Source organism: Schistocerca serialis, chromosome 3 (genome assembly GCF_023864345.2).
Source record: "Schistocerca serialis cubense isolate TAMUIC-IGC-003099 chromosome 3, iqSchSeri2.2, whole genome shotgun sequence".
Taxonomy (NCBI): domain Eukaryota; kingdom Metazoa; phylum Arthropoda; class Insecta; order Orthoptera; family Acrididae; genus Schistocerca; species Schistocerca serialis.
In genome coordinates this window covers 786,308,415-786,326,709 of record NC_064640.1, presented here as the reverse complement: position 1 = coordinate 786,326,709, position 18,295 = coordinate 786,308,415, and the positions used below count along the sequence as shown (strand labels likewise).

The 18,295-nt window shown below is 38.4% G+C and overlaps 1 protein-coding gene across 3 annotated transcripts in view; it reads right to left on the bottom strand.

The window, feature by feature from the left end:
* LOC126470631 (forkhead box protein A2-B) overlaps positions 1–18,295 on the bottom strand; it is an 83,345-nt gene that overhangs the window by 54,523 nt on the left and 10,527 nt on the right. For 2 of the 3 annotated variants that reach the window (XM_050098606.1, XM_050098608.1), the window contains exons 2-5: positions 17,462–17,566; positions 17,033–17,175; positions 11,954–12,059; positions 11,022–11,874 (exon numbers count right to left, since the gene is read on the bottom strand). In XM_050098606.1, coding sequence (XP_049954563.1) covers positions 11,022–11,863 — 842 coding nt within the window. In that variant the 5' untranslated portion in view covers positions 11,864–11,874; positions 11,954–12,059; positions 17,033–17,175; positions 17,462–17,566. The remainder of the gene's footprint in view (positions 1–11,021; positions 11,875–11,953; positions 12,060–17,032; positions 17,176–17,461; positions 17,567–18,295) is intronic. The other variant, XM_050098607.1, reaches the window with a different exon arrangement.

Genomic DNA, 18,295 nt, shown 5'->3' with positions numbered 1-18,295 from the left:
TTGTTTCGATTTGGAGGTGCGACCTAAAACTTTTCTCTCCCCTTGCATTTCGAGTCTCAGATTTCAGGTGCGGCTTAGATTCGAGTAAATACGGTATGCTCTGGGGAACATTCATGTGGAAATCCATGGGTCCAGTTGGGCTTGTACAAGGCACCATGACGGCCAAGGAGTAATGTACACTCCTTCACGACAATCAAATTTCCCCGATGGGAGTGGCTTTATCGACAAGATAATGCACTATGTCACAATGCCAGGAGCGTGATGGAGTGGTCCGAGGAACACAGTGGCAAGTTACAATTGAAGTGCTTGCCCCCCCTCCTCCCCCCAAACCGCCAGATCAGAACATGATTGAGCACATCTGGAATGTGACTGAACATGGTATCAGAGCTCATTATCCACCCCATCCCAGAATTTGTGAGAATTGGTTGACTTATGTGAGCAGATGTGTTGCCAACTCCCTCCAGGGGCATACCAAGGCCTCACTGCTTCCACACCACACCACACCACGTTGCCAATGGTATCCGTGGCGTAGTTGGACGTACCGGGTATTAGATAGGTGGTCATGCTGTTCTGGCTCATCAGTGTATTTATTAGAGCATAGAGCTTACAAGTGTATTTATTAGAGCATAGAGCTTACAAAAGTAACTGGCTATTTCATTTCCCGATCTTAACACGGAAAAATTAAGTGCTGAAGACCTCTGTTAAATTTAATTTCCTTAAAAGCATCACAGACTCCAAGAAGTAATGCAGAACATGAAGTATAATACTTTGAAAGCTAGATTACACTGTTGCACCAGAAAATTGTCACAAGTACTCAAAGTATTAAGATTTTTCATAACTGGTGAGATCTAATTGTTATATACAAGAGCCAAGTATAAACAATAACAGCAATTTAACCTAGGCTTTCATGAAAAGTAATCTTCTGTGCTGTATGTGCTGTTTTACCAGTTTGTTAAGTCCAATAAATATGCTATATAACTAGCCTCACTTGTGGACAAAGTCATTTGTTGTGTGAGAACATTACGATCGAAGATCAAGTCTATGATGATCTCAGATGCTGATTTTTATATGAACTGCATGCAAGAAGGAGCAACTCGGCTAGCAAAGTATATGTGGGATGTCCTCTCTTGGAACTACCATCATTAAATGTGACTTTCCCCCAAGAGATAAGTAGATTGTCTGACTATGGCAAAAAAATATACGCCCTTGCCCATTCGAGAAGGAAAAAAATTGTTACGCTGGCACTGACTAATTGCAAGAGCATTCATTTAATGTTCCTAGAATTGTTCTAACAAGAATAATAATTAATAATACCACACTACTGTAAATGAGAAGTTGATTGAAAATAGAAATAAATAGTGTCGAAGACATTAGTTCTAAATGGAACAGACATCATCATAATTGGTTTTGACACACTGAAAAATGGTAGTATAAAAATGAAACAGTATTATTCCTATTTACACTTAATATCTGCAAATTCTTTATGTACTTAGTCAGTGATTTCATTAAATGGAATTATATGTTTCTAAGTGCATTTGAGAGCTTCTAAAAATTGTTATCTTATATAACCCTGGATACAGTTTGCGATAATTCCTCCTTAAAATGAAGGGGAAGAATTTGAGAAAAATAAAACTCTAAGACTGTTGACACATTGTAATCCTATCAATATGACTACAGTATGTAGACATCACACAATGGCAAAGTGGACTTCACATTTAACACTTTCTTGAACACATTTCACATCAAACCGTTGCAACATATAATATTAAGTACACTCAAATGCTGTGGGGAGAAAAATAACTGAATTATAGCATAACAGTCCTACAATACATTTGTAAACAAAAATTCAACTGGCATTAACCACACTGAAAATTACTCAACTTACTGTGTGCTATGTTTAGTTGAAAACTTTGTTGATATTTTGAATTGCTTATTAAATACTATGTATATCCATGTTAAATGGGAGACAAAGTTCGTCAAAATGCTTTTCCTGACAATGTTATGATTTTTCATGTGTTCCTAATTGGAAATCTGTCGGAGATATCTAAAAGGGGATAATTTGAGTTAAATGTGATGCATATTGCTGTGCTCACATGTCAAAAAACACAGCACTGGGTTTATAATTACTCTGTTACTACTTTTTCAGGTCAAACTTTCTACTTATTTGTAACAAAAAAAATAACTGAGCTTGTTAATTAAAGAGAAGAAACTTTTCAGTTTTGACGAAGGAATGGTAGGGATGACAACATATACTATCTTAGTATTTAAACAATTATAATGCAAACACTGAGGTTTATTTCTTATCATATGGAACGAGTTCCTGAGGTTAACTTCATTTTGACCCAGTTGCTGATAACAGCATTATTAACAAAAATTATGAAAATATAATTCTGCCGTGCTGTTACTTACACTCACCACACTACGAACACCAAACATTCAGCCAATCCCACCTGGGCACCTTCCTTTTAATGACCATGAAAAAGCTGTACTGAAATTACTCCATCGCTGTCACCCATGTATATGACATTGTAACTGTCATTATTTAACGATGTGTCAGTTTTTATAAAAAATTTTTTGAACAGGTTCAGTCTGCCATGCTTTACATGACACATTGTGAATAACTGATGCTTTTCATCCAGTTTTCAGAGGTGACTTTCCTAACAGCTTTGTTGCCAAGTGTCTCAACTGAAGACAGTATTTTTTTAATTATTATTATGGCAATGCCCTTGTCAAGAGAACAACGTTGAACATTTCAACAATATTTGACAAAGCTGCTCCTGACAAGGGAACCTCCCCCCCCATCGCACCCCCCCTCAGATTTAGTTGTAAGTTGGCACAGTGGATAGGCCTTGAAAAACTGAACACAGATCAATCGAGAAAACAGGAAGAAGAGTTGTGTGGAACTATGAATAAAATAAGCAAAATATACAAACTGATTAGTCCATGTTCAACATGGGCAACACAAGGATTAAGTGAGCTCAGGAGCGCCGTGGTCCTGTGGTTAGCGTGAGCAGCTGCGGAACGAGAGGTCGTTGGTTCAAGTCTTCCCTCAAGTGAAAATTTTACTTCCTTTATTATCGCAAAGTTATGATCTGTCCGTTCGTTCATTGACGTCCCTGTTCACTGTCATAAGTTTAGTGTCTGTGTTTTGCAACCGCACCGCAAAACCGTGCGATTAGTAGACGAAAGGACGTGCCTCTCCAATGGGAACCGAAAACATTTGATCGCAACCGATTCCTCCACAGGAAAACACGTCTGATATATTCTATACGACACTGGTGACGGCATCGACGTCACATGACAGGAATATGTTGTCGACCCACCTAACTTGTACACTAGGCGAATGGGTAAAAAGATTCTTCTACCTTGCCCGATTTAGGTATCTTGTGGATGTGATAATCACTCCCAAAAAAGTGATGAAAACATAAGAGTTTGTCACATAAACTGCAACAAATGAATGCAACAGTTTCACAGTCGCACAGTTTTCCCTGTGCTCTGTCAAATCATATGTTTTTAACGTTTTCATATTTTTCCATGTGTAGACCGTCAAATCCTGCATATGTCCAAGCAAATCTGAACATGTCCTGGAATTTTGGAGAGCGAAGTTGATGACGTATGAGTGCCTGAACTTTGATAATTGACACGGACGATCAGATAATAATTGTCTGAAAATAAACAATTAAACTTTTCACTCGAGGGAAGGCTTGAACCTAGGCCCTCTCGTTCCGCAGCCACTCACGCTAACCACGCGACCACGGCCCTCCTGAGCTCACATATCCTTGATGTTGCATATCTTGTGCATGGACTACTCAGTTTGTATATTTTGCTTATTTTTTTCATAGTTCCACACAACTTCTTCCTGTTTTCTCGATTGATCTGTGTTCAGTTTTTCAAGGCCTATCCACTGTGCCAACATACAACTAAATCTGAGGGGAGTGCGATGGGGAGATTCCCTTGTGAGATTCCTCAGTATCGCACGACGAACAACACACAATAGCAGCAACAGATATAACAAATAACATAATAACCCCAAAATGTAAGAAATCTCTATATTTCAAGATTAAGCAACCTGAAACTGTCGGGCAATGCAACTAGGAAATACAGCAGTAGTGGTGAAGTGGGGGGGTGAGAGAACGGCTGCATGCGAGCCGCACCTTCCATGTAAGCCTCATCCCACTATTTCCTTTGTAGCTGTGAATCCTAAAGCAAGTCTGAACAAACAATAGGCTGTTCTAAAACCCTGTACCATAAGGAACACCACCCCCAACCCACTCAATCAGCTTCTCTGAATGTCCTAGATCGGAACTGCCATTACAAGTCCTTCAATTTCATAATCTACCTGGACTCAGTCTCTGCTAGCCCCTGTCCTACATGCACATCCATCCCTGTCTTCAAGTCTTCCGTTCCCTCCTCCCCCCTCTACTGTAAGCAATCTATCCATTGCTCTATCCCACAGTGTTTTCTCCAAGATTTATATTCGTATTTTCCATCATCTCAAATGACAACTCCATTTTGTTTGCAACGTGCAACTTCTGCTGTCTGTACAAGGGCAGGCTCACTGGTACCACATTCCTATCCCTCCCTAGCTATCAACTAATCTTCATTCTCTACAACTTACACAATCTTATATCCCAACTTGTCTGCAGTACAGGAATAATATAGCTATGTGCACAGATATGTATCTACGAGCAGCTACCCTCCACCACTATCACTGAAAATTTGTGACACCCATAACAAGGCATGGGGGACACAGAAAGAGCCTCCAAGGGCAGTGAGTGTTTCACACTTTAACACACAATTGGGCATACCCTGGGCAACGGTTGAAATTATGCTCAACTGGTTGGTCTTTCGACTACAGAAGTGTTGCGATGAGCGATAAAAAAAAAGCGCAGGATCTTTCTCAATACCAAAATTGACGATAATGACCATAAACATTGAAGGCCTGGCAGCCAGCTAAGAAAAACTTTGACAAATTGTGTGTCAAGATATGAATTGTGATGTACTGTGCATATAAGAAACACACAGAGATATCACTCTATGAATACTAGAAATACCAGGCATGCACACTGCCACTGAGAGACCAAACAGGTAGTATGGTACTGCCATTTTTGTGAGACACTGTGTAGCAGTGCTCTCAATTTATCTAACAGAGGAAAACGATACTGCAATCTTAACAGTTTTACTTAACACTTGTCTACAAGTCTCCTGCTGAAAAATTTAACTTCAGTCCACTAGTAAATTTACAAAATCAGGACACCCACTTCGTTGTTAGTGTCTTCAACAGCCACATTAACATATGGGGCTACAAGGGGGGTGATGTAAATGGAGAGGAGGTACTAAGAGTTGGTTGACTGCAGAAGATTAACTCTCTTGCATGACAGCAAGCTACCATCTTCACTTAACAAGAGCAGCTGGAAAAGGGGATATAACCACGACCTGCTTTTCGTCAGCAACACCATTTCCCCATCACTGTATGAAGACTGCATTATTACCTGTACCTGGCACCTAACATAGGCCAATGTGCTGTCAGGTGTTTGCAGCCATCAAACCACAAACGATCCCATTCTGCAGGTGGTTTAATTGTAAGAAGGCCAACTGGACAAGTTATATGGAAACTCTGAATGAGGCAATACTAAGCATCGAATGCCAGACTCCATCAAACCACAAATGATCCCATTCCGCAGGTGGTTTAATTGTAAGAAGGCCAACTGGACGAGTTATATGGAAACTCTGAATGAGGCAATACTAAGCATCGAATGCCAGACTCCATCAAACCACAAATGATCCCATTCCGCAGGTGGTTTAATTGTAAGAAGGCCAACTGGACGAGTTATATGGAAACTCTGAACGAGGCAATACTAAACATCGAACCCATGCCAGACTCCTACGACCATTTAGATGCAGTGAAGAGGTGCCCTTGTGCTTCGATCCCCAGAGGCTGCCATACAACATATATTCCAGGTATGACTGAAGAATTAATGTCAAAACTGCAATAACACCTTAGACTGTTTGATGAAGACCTGTTCAACAAAGATACAGTAAAATTAAGACAGACATTATCCCAGCAATTGGGAAAAGTCTCTCAAAATTGATGGACTGAAATGGTAGAGAGTATTGAGGTGTCTAAGAGTAGCAGAAAAGCTTGGAATTGCTCAAATGACTCAATAATGACCCTACTATCCCCAAAATAAGACCCAACATCACCCCAAATGAAGTTGCCCACCAGGTGCTGCTGAACGAGACAACTGAAGAAAGAAAGAAAAAACATAGGGATAGCCCATCAACATCCAGAAACAAAAGTGCTATAATAACAGCCTATCATGACAACATATTCCTAAAATCCCACAGAAGGACAAAGACATACTGAAACCTCACAAGCCAGCTTGTGATCCAAGAACTTCTGCCCTATATCTCTTTGTGCCATCTTTATAAAATCCTCGAAAGAATGTTGCTCCATCGTCTCGGCGCTGTCATCGAGCCACAACTGATTTCACAACTAGCTGGATTTAAACCAGATACAAATTTTACAGCACAAATACTCATTCTGACACAGAATACTGAGGATGGTTTTGAGTGGGGTCTGGTCACAGAAGCAGTATTCATGGATCTCTTTGCAGCTTATGATACTGTGCAGGACAATATCATTTTGCACAAACAACATCAACTAATGAGAGATGAGTTTACCAGTTTCCTAGGAACTCTCCCTCAGAACCACAGATTCTACGTCAAACTAGATGGCAAGAAAAGTAGATAGAGAATACAAAAAGCAGCCTGCCTCAAGGTTGCATCCTGATACCAGCCCTGTTTAACATCTATACCAACAATAAGCCACAACCTCTTAACACAAAAAGCTTCATCTATGCTAACGATGTGGCACTAATATCTCAAGTCAAAGGTTTCAAAACAATAGAGAGACATCTAACAAATGGACTTCACACTCTCACGGCATACTACCAAAATAACAACCTGAAACAGAAAACTCAAGTATGTGCTTTTCATCTATGAAACAAAGACGCCAACAGAAAATTAAACGTCATACAGAATAGCATGGAGCTGGAGCCCTGTCACAATCCAAAATATCTGGGGTCACACTGGACCATACACTAACATTTAGGTAGCACTGCCTAAATACAAAGCAAAAAGTATCCCCCCACAATGACATCATCAGAAAAGTCACAAGTAGCAGATGTGGTGCCCAACCAAAAGTACTCAGAACATCTCGCACTCACATTATGTTACTCTAATACTGAATACACCTGCCCTGTTTGGTACAGTTCTGGACATGCTAGGCATGTGGATGTTGCCCTCAACGAGACATGTAGAATAACATCAGGATGCCTGAGAGCAACATCTACCTACAAACTCTACAGCCTGGAGAGGATAGCCCCACCAGATATTAGACGGGAAGCTGCCGTGAATACAGAGAGAAGCAAAGTGGAATTAAAGGCTGCTCACCTATTGCATGGACACCAACCTCCCCCATGCAGGCTCAAATCTAGGAAGAGCTTTCTAAAAATTTCCATGAAAGACAGTATGTCACCATCAATGGCACGACAAAACCTGTGGAAAACCAGGAATGCAGATACTGCATCTTGGATCCCTCCTTCGGAGCACCCCCCCCCCCCCCCCCCCCAGGCAAAGGAAAATGTGGAAGTCCCGTAACAGACTAAGAAGTGGTGTGGGTAGAACAAAGGATAATATGGCCAAATGGAACTATCTTGTGGACCTATCAATTGTATGTGAATGTGGAGCCGAACAAACCCCAAGCACCTGTACAACTTGTCCTAGGTTCCCAGTTTCCTGCAGACTGGAGGACCTGCTGTGGGCCAGGGACAATGCCATTGTGGTCGCTAATTTTTGGTCTGATTCTATTTAGTATTTGTAATTTGCTTATATGTAACTATTATTATATGGCTCTATTTGCATCAAATTGTATCTATATTTCCTATGTATGTATTAATTTTATGTATTTGGTCTGCTTTTCTACTTTTGTCTATTTCTTATGCAAGGCTTTTGACAAGAATAAATAAATACATAACTTACAGCATATCTTATGTGGAAGATTTTGCAGCCTGTGTGCAGTATGAGCACTTCTTTAACATAATTATCATTTATGTATTGGCTTTAAAGATGAGTATTACAAACTTAGCTGTTCATGAATGTACATGTCTCACTGCCATCAAATCAAAGCTTGAACACTACAGAGCTTTACTGTACTGTGTTCAAAATTATTTTAGGAATGACAACTATAAAAAAAGTAGTGGAGTTAATCTCATGCCAAGGCATGTCATGTTTTCAGCCCATCTCACAAGACCTGTAGCCACAGCAACCACTTGCCATTACCAAACCTCCACCACCATAACTACTAAACTTCCACCTAGCATTACATTTGAATTTCAGGCGGCTTGCTGTACTGTGTGATGTTTTAGTTTTTCAAATGTTATGGGTGGAAAAGTTCGACACCGATCTCTTGGCCAGCATATTGCCATAATATGTTAGTTGACATTTGCCTTCCCACTCAGACGCATAGGAAGTCTTATACTTCACATTAAACCCCATTGCCTTAATTCTCTATCAAGTTTTGTGGAATTTTTCACAATATAGTTGATATTCAGCACTCCAATAATTAATAAGTACACTGAGAAAGAAAAATTGCATAAATGTCTCTATGTAAACAAGGTAACTGGGAAAAAAACTGCCACAGCTCTAATGTAAACATGAACTTGTGAAGACGAACAAAATTTTTGAGAAAGAAGAGCAGCTAGAAAATAATCCAGAGTAAAAAAAAAAAAAAAAAAAAAAAAATTTGGATTAGCAGATTAAAAACACAGATTAATTTGCTCTGGCTGCAAAATGTTATTTTGTTTATTGCAGTTATTAGTGCAGAAAGGAATATCTGACACTTAGCAGATTATTGGTCATCCTTAAGGATGCAAATCTTTTTTGAGGTAGTCCATGGAACAGACATTCGTCAAAAAATGACACAAGCGTATGGAGAGCACTGAATGTCTGTTGCAATTCCGGCACTCAGTCCGAATTCTGTGGCCATGGCCACCACCGTAACTCACCAGTCTTCAATAATGAGAGCAACCACCTGCTGGACGTTGGCAATGGTAATGTAGTGTGGCATTCCATCATCAATCTGACACACACACACACACACACACACACACACACACACACACACACACACACACACACAGAGAGAGAGAGAGAGAGAGAGAGAGAGAGAGAGAGAGAGAGAGAGAGAGAGAGAGAGACCCTTACTCTATACTGTAATCTGCATGCAAAGGCACAAGACCTTTAACTACCATAATTTTAAAGTCAGCAACTGAAGTCGGTATAGATGGATAAGCAACTGCCACGGAAATGTACAGAGTAAAAGTTTCTTTTTTTCTCACCAAGAGGAATTAATGTACTAAACATGCTTAGGCAAGAGGATAGTGATCTTCAACAAAGTAACACTGATCCAGGAAATAATCAAATCTTAATGTGCACAACTGAAGACACATTAGAGAAGCTACTTCTGAGTTGTATATGTTATCTACAGTAAATGCAGGTCATTTCCTTAATTCTCATTTGAATTTACTAGGTGCAAGGTGTATATGATAAGTGGAATAGTAACGTATTTACCAGAAACAATTAACAGCTGTCAGGGGCACCAATAATGCAATCATATCAACCTGATACACAATATTTCTTTACACTCAACACTACTACATCCATCATACTACAACAATTAAGTTTACAAACATTATATTGTTTCTGTCAACATGCATTACAAGTCAGAAGAGATTTTATTTCTGGCACTTACAAGTGCATACCATGTAATAAATGATAAACATTGATGGCAACACCAAAACAATTACGTAGAATATGAGGTATTAGTCAGAGGCAAATAATCACAGACACATTGAAGCATTATCTAAAGAACATTCAAAACATCAATGTATAAAAGGCTATTTCACTGTGTGTATTTTATAGCATATACTCAATGTACAGTCACAGGGTGTACAGCAGCAAGTTCAATATGCAGTGACCAAACTTTCTAAGGGCAGTAACTTGTCAACATCACACAGTGAAAAATGTAAAGACTAAGGCAAAAATACATCACAGCACTTTAAACTTAACTACAACTAAATGTGATATTATTGCTGGAAAGCAGTAATTTCTTAAAACAGCTGAGCAATTAATACAAAAAACTGAATTGAAATTTTATGCTGCAGCCAAATAGTTAATGTAGAGGCTGAAAATGAGTTATCTGCAAATGCCTTACTGCTTGTGACACCACAACAATGTTCCTTCTTTGTGGTATTTGTCACATTTTGAACTTCATTAAGTGCTACAAAATTAATTCAGAGGATCTCAACCAAATTTATACTTCTGTCTACTCATTGACATAATTCTCAAAGCCCTGTCCAAAATATAAATAACATTTTATTTAGTCTATTGTTTGTAACCTTCACCCATTGTACATTTCAGTGGATCTCAATATAAGTGCAAGGCACCAGACAAAGAATGGAGCTAATAACATTCATGCTGCTGGGTATAAATGGGAAAGACAAAAGCAAACTATACAACACAGATGGAGAGACTATGGTGCAACTATGAACTTTATGTTAAAAATGGGCCACAAAACTTACTCCTGTAAAGTAAGTTGTTAGTCACACTTAGTAGATGCTGTGATGGTTCACACTAAGAAATGTCAGCACCACCAATGGCGATGACTGATGCATAATCTTTAGGTGCTTCAACTTAATACAGCATCTGTTAAATACAGGTAGTGTATTTTCTGCAGCAGAACTGTAGAAACAACAAATTTTTTCCTCAAAGAATATGGTAATAAGGAGGCAAAATAAGTCTGATGGTTCAATTTTTCAGGCCATTTCCTGAAGACCTGCTACCATAGTTTTAGAGTTCTTTGCAGTCAAAACATCTCAATTACAAATTTTACATACAAGTACATAATGCTACACACTAAGCTTAAATTTACAGCTGATAAAACTGTCATTGTTACTCACCACATGAAATTATAGATTTCGGATACAGGTAAACTCCCAGTCCTGCTGTTTTTTAAAGCCATGGCAATAAGACACGAGTAAGAGTATGCAGGCTTTGGATAAGGTCTCTCATCAAACTCCATATCAAAGTTTTTGGTGTCACGTTTCCTACTATTAGGCTGTGGTTGCAAGGACCTTGCAATTAAATCCGCATTACTCTGATGAGCAGGAACATGATCCTTCTGTGTAAACTTTGTACTGCTGATAATGTTTGGGACACTTTTTGTTGTCATTACTGACTGAAAAGCATCGGTCTTAGTGATGACTTTGTTGACACTGTGACACACTGTTGAAGCATTCAATGCTGTTGACAACTGGTTTACTGGAGTTTCTATTCTGGTTGTGGAAGCTGAAACCGTTTGGGACATAACAGTATTTCCTGAAGAACTTGGCACTGAACTGTTTAAGTTGTCTGACAGCTTTTCTTCACAAGGCATCAAGGGTTTACTAACAATAACACTAACAGTCTTAGGTGGTGCCTGAGGAACAGTCACAAATGTCACTGGCAACACAGTACTTGGATTTAACTTCACTGCAGTAGTATCACAACCCAGTAAATCCAGGTTCAAATTTGAACTGGACGAGTTACTATTTTCACTATACAAGCAGCCATTAGTAAGCCACATTGCCATATCATCTGAAGTACCCAATGCTCCTTCTAAGTCTACCGGAGGAAATTCTCCACTTAACGAGAGGCTGAGGTCTGTCCCCAGAACACTTTCCAAATCTGATTTGTAGTCACAGTCAAGCATCTCTTGGAGAGATAAAGACATTGTATCCTGTGTACTGAAAAAAGGATCCATTTTTGTAACTTCTGCAATAAAGAAAAATATATTAGAAAATAATGCCCAGTCCTCTTATAATTAACTACAGTACAATCATCAACAACTTACCCAGGTTACATTCTTGCTCATCCAGCAAATACAACCACACTACACTACTTTCGACGAAGTACAATATTAATGACTAATCATCATCTCGTCAAAGCACTACCAGTGCCTGAAAATGGAAGACATGTTGCTATTTATATAGACATGATGGAGCATATTATGGAGTACATCTACACACACACACACACACACACACACACACACACACACACACACACACACACACACACAACCTTTCACATGAATTATTAATCTCAGACATAGCCATAACAGTTCAGAAATTGTAATTTTTGCATAAATGTTTAGCCTACATTAAGTTGTATATAGTTGCAGGTGACAAACTGCAATGAAAAACAGTAACTGTAAAAATGTAATACAGCAGGAAAACCACACCATGTGGTAAGAAGGTATGAAAACACAATTTTATGTGCTCTTCAAAAACCTGTAATTACGATTTGAAAACTAATTTATATGTATTAAACAGTAAAGAACATTCCTTATCTTTAACAGCCATAATAATAAAAAAAAAAACACTGATGATGCTGCAACTGCAGTGGTACATGTCTGGGACAAAAAATAAAATCATGTTTTGCTAAAGGTGGACCCCACTCAAAAACATATGTTACTGTTAAAGCAAACACAGACAAAAGAGCTTCAACATCAAGATGATTAACAAAACATACAGATAGTATCAATTATTTTTAACTTTTACACACTAAGGCTGTACCTTGAATAAAGTGTTACGCAATTGTCCTTCTACTGTTTGATACTAATTGAAAATAATTTGAATGATCTTTCAGTATTAACAGTAGTATGGTTACGACATTTTTACGGTACATCATTTGGAAAGAGGTATCTGGAAACATATTACTTTTTTTTATAAATGGCCACACATTCCTCCTAGATGTATAGATTTGATGTATGGGAAAGGTACAAAGGAGCTTTGGATAATTAAATGAGATTTAATGTCTCTGTGTCACTACTACTACTACCACTACTACTACTACTACTACTACTACTACTAATAATAATAATAATAATATAGCAACAGTTGCCTTCCCACTCATTTGCTAAGGAACTCTCATATTTCATTTAAAACCCGATTACCCTACATTCTCTATAAAGTTTTGTGGATTTTTTCACAATATACTGGATATTTGGAAACCCACAGTGTTCATGAGGCACAATACCACTTAACATTTCACAAAAAATTTCAAAGTTCATTTACCATTAGTCCGGCTTGAGTACTCCAATAATTAATTAATGTTACAATACCCACCTTTTTTGAGCAAGTGCTCCAGCAACTGAGCTATTGAAACATGACTCACGTCCCACCCTCACAGCCTTACGTCCGCCAGTACCTGATCACCTATGTTTGAAACTTGACAGTTCTCTGGCATACCCTGTACGAATAGCACTTCTGGAAGTAGTACTGTGGAGACATGGCTTAGACATAGCCTTGGAGATGAGGTACTGGCAAAAGTAAGGCTGTGAGTTGTGCTGAGGCAGCCCAGTCAGTAGAACACTTGACCATGAAAGGCAAAGGTCTCGAGGTTGAGTCCCACTCTGACACAGTTTTAATCTGTTGGGAAGTTGCAATGTTATATCTTCAACTGACATTTTCAAGAAGGAAAAAATCATGCTTAATCTGTGGAATAAAAGTTTCCTGTTCACATAATTTCCTCCATGTACTGCATGTAATGGCAAACAGATTTCATCACCACTATAAGAAAATCACTATGAATATTTTGTGTAAGTAATTCATATTTCAAAGTTCATGAAATTTTCCAGTTTGCTCAAAGTATCCTTCACTGAGTTCCATGAACTGTGTGTATTCTCTCAACCTACTTGACAAACACTCACAACCTGGTTACTTCAATAAAATTCTTCAGGGTATCAGACCGTATCGTCATAATTTTAAAATGCGCCAACGTTTCGGCCAGCGTTGCAGCTAGCCTTCATCAGGGCCTTACGTAAGGCCCTGATGAAGGCTAGCTGCAACGCTGGCCGAAACGTTGGCGCATTTTAAAATTATGACGATGTGGTCTGATACCCTGAAGAATTTTATTGAAGAAGACAACGGCCACGGAAGCCTACGCTTACACAACCTGGTTACTTGGGAAATGCTGTGCAGACTATCATCCTGGAATTCACTAAATTTCCCCTAATTCTTTTCTTTTACTTCTGAGAAGCAAAAGAAGTAAAAGAAATCAAGAAAAGGTTCAAAGCAGGGCAAAAATTTGCAAACGGATGTGCCTGCATTTCAACTCCTTGACAAATCCACACATTGTGGTCACAGTGATAATGCGTGTCATCGAAGGAGAACATGATCCCTTGAACACTTAACTTTCGATCCCCACTCCCACATTATTTCGAGAATATTACTAAGGCAGTGATTGTTCAACCTCCTAGCAATGCAACTGGACTGATGGGTACATCTGCAGTGAAGGACAGGTACACCACTCCTTTGCTTCAAATACTTGTCATTTTCACTTACAAGGGAACCTCCCCATCGCACCCCCCTCAGATTTAGTTATAACTTGGCACAGTGGATAGGCCTTGAAAAACTGAACACAGATCAATCGAGAAAACAGGAAGAAGTTGTGTGGAACTATGAATAAAATAAGCAAAATATACAAACTGAGTAGTCCATGTGCAAGATAGCCAACATCAATGATAATGTAAGCTTAGTAGCGCCGTGGTCCAGTGGTTAGCGTGAGCAGCTGTGGAACGAGATGCCCTGGGTTCAAATCTTCCCTCGAGTGAAAAATTTACTTTTTTTTTATATTCACAAAGTTATGACTGTCCGTTAGTTCATTGACGTCCCTGTTCACTGTAATAAGTTTAGTGTCTGTGTTTTGCGACCGCACCACAAAACCGTGCAATTAGTAGACGAAAGGACGTGCATCTCCAACGGGAACCGAAAACACTTGATTGCAAGGTCATAAGTCAACCGATTCCTCCACAGGAAAACACGTCCGATATATTCTATGCGACACTGGTGACGGCATGTGTGTCACATGACAGGAATATGTTGTCGACCCACCCAACTTGTACACTTGGCGAAGAGGTAAAAAGATTCTTCTACCTTGCCCGATTTAGGTTTTCTTGTGGATGTGATAATCACTCCAAAAAAAGTGATGAAAACATAAGAGTTTGTCACATAAACTGCAACAAATGAATGCAACAGTTTCACAGTCGCACAGTTTTCCCTGTGCTCTGTCAAATCATATGTTTTTAACGTTTTCATATTTTTCCATGTGTAGACCGTCAAATCCTGCATATGTCCAAGCAAATCTGAACATGTCCTGGAATTTTGGAGAGCGAAGTTGATGACGTACGAGTGCCTGAACTTTGATAATTGACACAGACGGTCAGATAATAATTGTCTGAAAATAAACAATTAAACCTTTCACTCGAGGGAAGGCTCGAACCTAGGCCCTCTCGTTCCGCAGCCACTCACGCTAACCACGCGACCACGGCCCTCCTGAGCTCACATATCCTTGATGTTGCATATCTTGTGCATCGACTACTCAGTTCGTATATTTTGCTTATTTTTTTCATAGTTCCACACGACTTCTTCCTGTTTTCTCTATTGATCTGTGTTCAGTTTTTCAAGGCCTATCCACTGTGCCAACATATAACTAAATCTGAGGGGGGTGCGATGGGGAGGTTCCCTTGTTAGATTGACACTGCGTTGCTGGAAGATATGTAGAATGAATGCCTCCCACTTTGTAACTGGTAAAATAAGGCCATTTTGAATCAACACACTGAATTGAATTAACAAAGGCGTTCGACACAGCTTGCCAACTCACCACTAAACTGTTACCTTTCAATCTAAACTGGACCTCAGATTACGATACCAATAAGTATGTCACCACATCTAAGGTTCCATATTCACATTCAATGGCATCACCAACTCGTGACCAAACTGTCACTGAGCAACCTAATCTAGACCTTTGGCTATGCTACGGATCAGTCTGACATCACCAAAAAAACTTTCAGTGTTTCATTCCATTCCAGTTTGCAATTGTATGACATCAAACACCACATCATCCTTATGTTACACAATGAAATTTGCATTCAGTATCAGTAGGTTCAGTTGACTCCATTGAATCCACATGACCGAAAATGGTGCTGTAACAATGTTATTTGTTATGATGCAGATTCCCCCGCACCCATTCTTGTGCATGTGTACAACTATTCCTTTGACAGAGGGTGATTTGTCATCTCATTACTTTGATACTTAGTTGCATAAATCTACATCACGCAGTGTAAATTTGGTGTGTTTCCAAAATAAAATTTTTGTATTTGATACTTATTAATACCTAATACACTAATGCATCAATTCATTTTTGCGAATGATTCAATCACACATAAAATTTAAAATGTACAAATAAATGTACTTTAAATGATAATATTCATTCTGTGCATATTTTGGCAAGTACAAAACTGTTAGTAAATCCTTAAAGCAGAATGTAACATCAGTTGTGTTTCACACGTTACTTAAGTAGATGACAAACCGAAAAAATTACAGAATGGAAATGTTTGAATAAAATATTACTTTAAGTCAATTTGAGTTTGTTCAGATAAATAGAGCCAACAGTTCACAAATATTTTTCCTTTATCTTGACAATCTCAACCATCAGGTAAAGTGTCAGTCTTTTTCTTCTCTCCCCATAGGTGGATACATTATAAGGTGACTGCATGCTTAAGTCATATAATATGCAGTAGCACTGACATCATCAGGTATTATTTCAACTTCTTCAGTAATCAACAACGCAACACAAGACTGTTGTTACTGGAAGTTTACACTCATTGTAACCTTATGAAACTGAATGTATGACCACAATCACTTTCATACATTCTAGTAAAGTTCAAACTTTTCAACAGAAAGTTAGCTGGGAGTTGTATGGAATACAACTTTTATTTTACAAACAAAAGAATATAAATTAAGTACTCAAAATTTAATTCATGGGAGAACACTAAATGCTGATTATTATCATCATCTTTATTATTATTATTATTAATACAATTATTATTATTATTATCATCATTATTATTGTTTGTGTTGTTACGCACTTTTTTTGACTGAAATTTTACGCATCCTCTTCTGAATTTTAATACAGAGTAACATTACAGCAAACTCCAGAATGCACTGTGGTGTCACTTCTCGTGCATCTATATAAAGCCATTTCCCAAAACCTTGGATGCTTTGTTGGCCACTATAAAAAATCAGTAATAATGAACATTCGAATCCAAATACATCACAGTTTGTAACACAACATTGTACATAATGTTCTCTGACATGTTACTATATTTAACTGCTCTAGCACTTATTTGTAATGGTTCACAGTTTTTTTCCCCAAAATAGTCTGCAGAATACATGCGCATTAAGAACCTATGTAATGGCAAATGTGAACATGAAGTCTTGCATTTGAAAATATGTAAGTAATTAACAATATTGTAAATTTTTTTATAAGAGTAGAGGAAAAATAAACTGCAACGTACCTTCAGTACAAATGTTCTTGATATTACAGCTGCCATAGGTATCATACAATTACTTTTTTTGCACATCTTGAAACGAAACTTGTCTCGACAAGAGACAAAGGTAACCTAGAAACAAACAAAAAAATGGCAAGGTATCAAATCAGAAAATGACGGTATTTTGACAATGTTCAATGTAAGTGGGCTTCTTGCAGAAAGGACCAAATGAAGACCACTAATAACTTAAAAACTAATTTAATATTCAACAATCCCATAATAATACGTATCATATGCACCTAAACTAAATCACTATGAACACCACATTTCACGTTGATAAGAAAAAGAAAAAAGGTCTACAAGTTTAGGTAAAATTATACTCAGTTAGCTTCCTGTGAGAACCGGTATCGTGCTGAGAGTTAAGTGTACTTAACAAGTTCCACAGTGTGGTCCCTTACTGCAACAAGGACATAAATTTTTGTTTTTAAAATGCAAACACCTTTTCGTACTGCAATATAATATTCAGTTTTCAGTGTTTTCTACCTTTTTTACGTTACATGCATCTACAATGAATCTTTGTAGTCACCATCTGCCTATCCAACCAAAATCCATATTTTATGCCACATGGGCCATATTTGTGTAAAAATATTTTGGTTTTCTCGTTTGTCCCACTGTCTGTCATTACCTAAATGATGTGAACATTTTGTAGCAATCCAGCAGCATCAGAAATCACACTGGGTAGCACTATGGCTCCACAACAGGTCAATCTATGAGCTAGTCTATTCTCAGCCTCTGTGGTTTACAAATGCCCCTTGATGTCTCTCCACCTAGTAATAAAGAGTAGATCATGGTTTTCGCCTT